The following is a 2106-nucleotide window of genomic DNA, read 5'->3' as shown; positions in this document are numbered from 1 at the left end:
AAATGAAGTCACTCCACCGTTGAGTGCTGCCGTGCCAGATATGTTGGAGCTCCAGTACGAGTTGGAGTCCAAGACGGCAAAGTGGTACGCTACCATCGACATAGCCAACGCGTTTTTCTCCATTCCCTTAGCAGCAGAGTGCAGGTCACAGTTTGCTTTCACCTGGAGAGGCATTCAATACACCTGGAATCGACTGCCCCAGGGGTGGAAACACAGTCCAACCATCTGTCATGGACTGATCCAAGCCACACTACAGAAAGGTAAGGCTCCCGAACACATCCAATACATCGATGACATCATTGTATGGGGGGACACTGTCGGGGTGGACAGTGGGTCTGTCAGCACCTTGGCACATACCGACGAAGCAATCGATGTTGTCCAGATCAAAGTATACCCCTGAGACGGACTGAAAGAGAGGACTGAAAATGGAGGCCCTGAACCCGACAACATACTGATGCATACTGAGGAAGCTGTCCCGTGGGAACAGAGAACACTGTCTCATGAGAACAGGAACATTGTCTCATGAGAACAGAGACCTGTTTTGAACGAGAGTGGTCGGGAAAAACATCAACATGAGAGAAAAATAAGAGCAGGTGCTCAGGACTGTTGTGGGAAAGAACAGGGCTGTTTTGAGAAAGAGCAAAGTTGTTGTGAGAAAGTAGAGTTTAGAAAATGCACCTATTAGCTGTAAGAATTCTGGTGTGAGAGTTTGAACTGTCCTATCCATGTGGATTACGTGTGTTCAAAAACTGTACTTAAGGGCCTGTGAAGCAGCCCCAGTGTTCTGCTTTTTCCTGGGAATAAAGTTTGCTGGAACCTTTTTTCGTGTCGCATGTCCGTTCTAACAGCAACATCTGGAGATGCCGACGCGATTGCAACGTTGAAGAAGGATTTATCTCCAACTGCGGAGCTGCTGTGACTTCCCTCCTAGAGGAGGAAAGAGCAGAGATTTTCTCTCCTAGAGAGAGATTGGACCTGTGGGACGAGGCACAGGGGGAACGGAGCCCGGTGAAGCTTGAGAGCAGGATTGGTTCCCGCCAAACAGTCCAGACCTGAACTTTTTCGAACCCTCATTAGGTAAGCTAACGGGGGTGCCACCGGGGACAATGTTTTAACGATGGGACAGCATATAATGAAGGAGGAAAGTGTGGTTCTGTCCACATGGAAATCCCTCCTTAACCGAAAGAATGTCAAGGTTACTGATTCTGCTTTGCGGCGCGTGTTATTGTGGTGCAGGAAGCAGGGCTTTGAAGCCACATCTAGTACTGCGTTTAGTATATCTGCATGGCAAAAGGTCGGTGATAAGCTATGGGATGAAATATCTAAGGGATCGAAAGACGCGAATGATCTAGCAGTCACCTGGCGTTTGCTGTTTGATACTCTGAAAGAGTGGCAGGCAGAACAGCAGACAGGAGAAAATGAAACTAAGTCAGCTACAGTACAGAATGCTCCAAATTCCAAGGAAGGGAGCTCAACTGATACTATAAAAGAACAGTCAGAGTCCTTGAAAAGTTCAGATGGAGACCCAGCTGGCAGCAATCCAGGCCATTTTCAGGCTTCGTAGTGCTCGGGAGGAGGCTTAACTAATAGCGAAACTGACACTAAGCCAAGTCGTAAATATCCTACACCTAATGAGCAAATAGCTGGCAGCAAACATGAGTCTAAGCCGAGTCGTAAATATCCTACACCTAACGAGCAAATAAAAACGCCTCAGCACTGGACGTCCTCGACAGATATCGCCCCGTCTCCCTATAGGACCCCTGCGCAGCAGCTAGCAGAGTTTGAAGCTCAGGACAAATGCCTGGAGCCCTCTGCTTCTCGTATTGCTCAGGATGATCGACTTCATACTGCATTGCCTAGTAGTGATGAGGATGAGGAGGCCGTAGTTAGTCATCCTGTCACTGATAACACGGAGAGAGCTACCTGCCAGTCCCCTGTTACTAATCAGAAGAAAGGAGCTGCTTCTCGGCCCCTTTGGAAAGCAGCAGAGACGTGGACTCTGCCCCCTGTAACCGTTACTGTGCTGTCTAGACATCCAGGCAAATTTTGGAATCAAGTAAAACAAAAGGCAGCAGAAATAGGGGACTGGAATCTGCTGGACAGGAT

At 48.5% G+C, this 2106-nt stretch overlaps 1 protein-coding gene across 1 annotated transcript in view; it reads left to right on the top strand.

The window, feature by feature from the left end:
• The first annotated feature begins 832 nt into the window (after nt 1–832).
• Nucleotides 833–2106, top strand: part of LOC108505001 — a 7302-nt gene continuing 6028 nt past the window's right edge. Inside the window, 2 exon segments of the mRNA XM_017830579.1 lie at nt 833–915; nt 1756–2039. Of these exon segments, the coding sequence (XP_017686068.1) occupies nt 833–915; nt 1756–2039 (367 nt within the window).

Source organism: Lepidothrix coronata, unplaced genomic scaffold (genome assembly GCF_001604755.1).
Source record: "Lepidothrix coronata isolate B3197 unplaced genomic scaffold, Lepidothrix_coronata-1.0 Scaffold181, whole genome shotgun sequence".
Classification (NCBI taxonomy): Eukaryota; Metazoa; Chordata; class Aves; order Passeriformes; family Pipridae; genus Lepidothrix; species Lepidothrix coronata.
The sequence above is the reverse complement of the archived record's forward strand: the minus strand, read 5'-3'. Positions and strand labels throughout refer to the sequence as shown.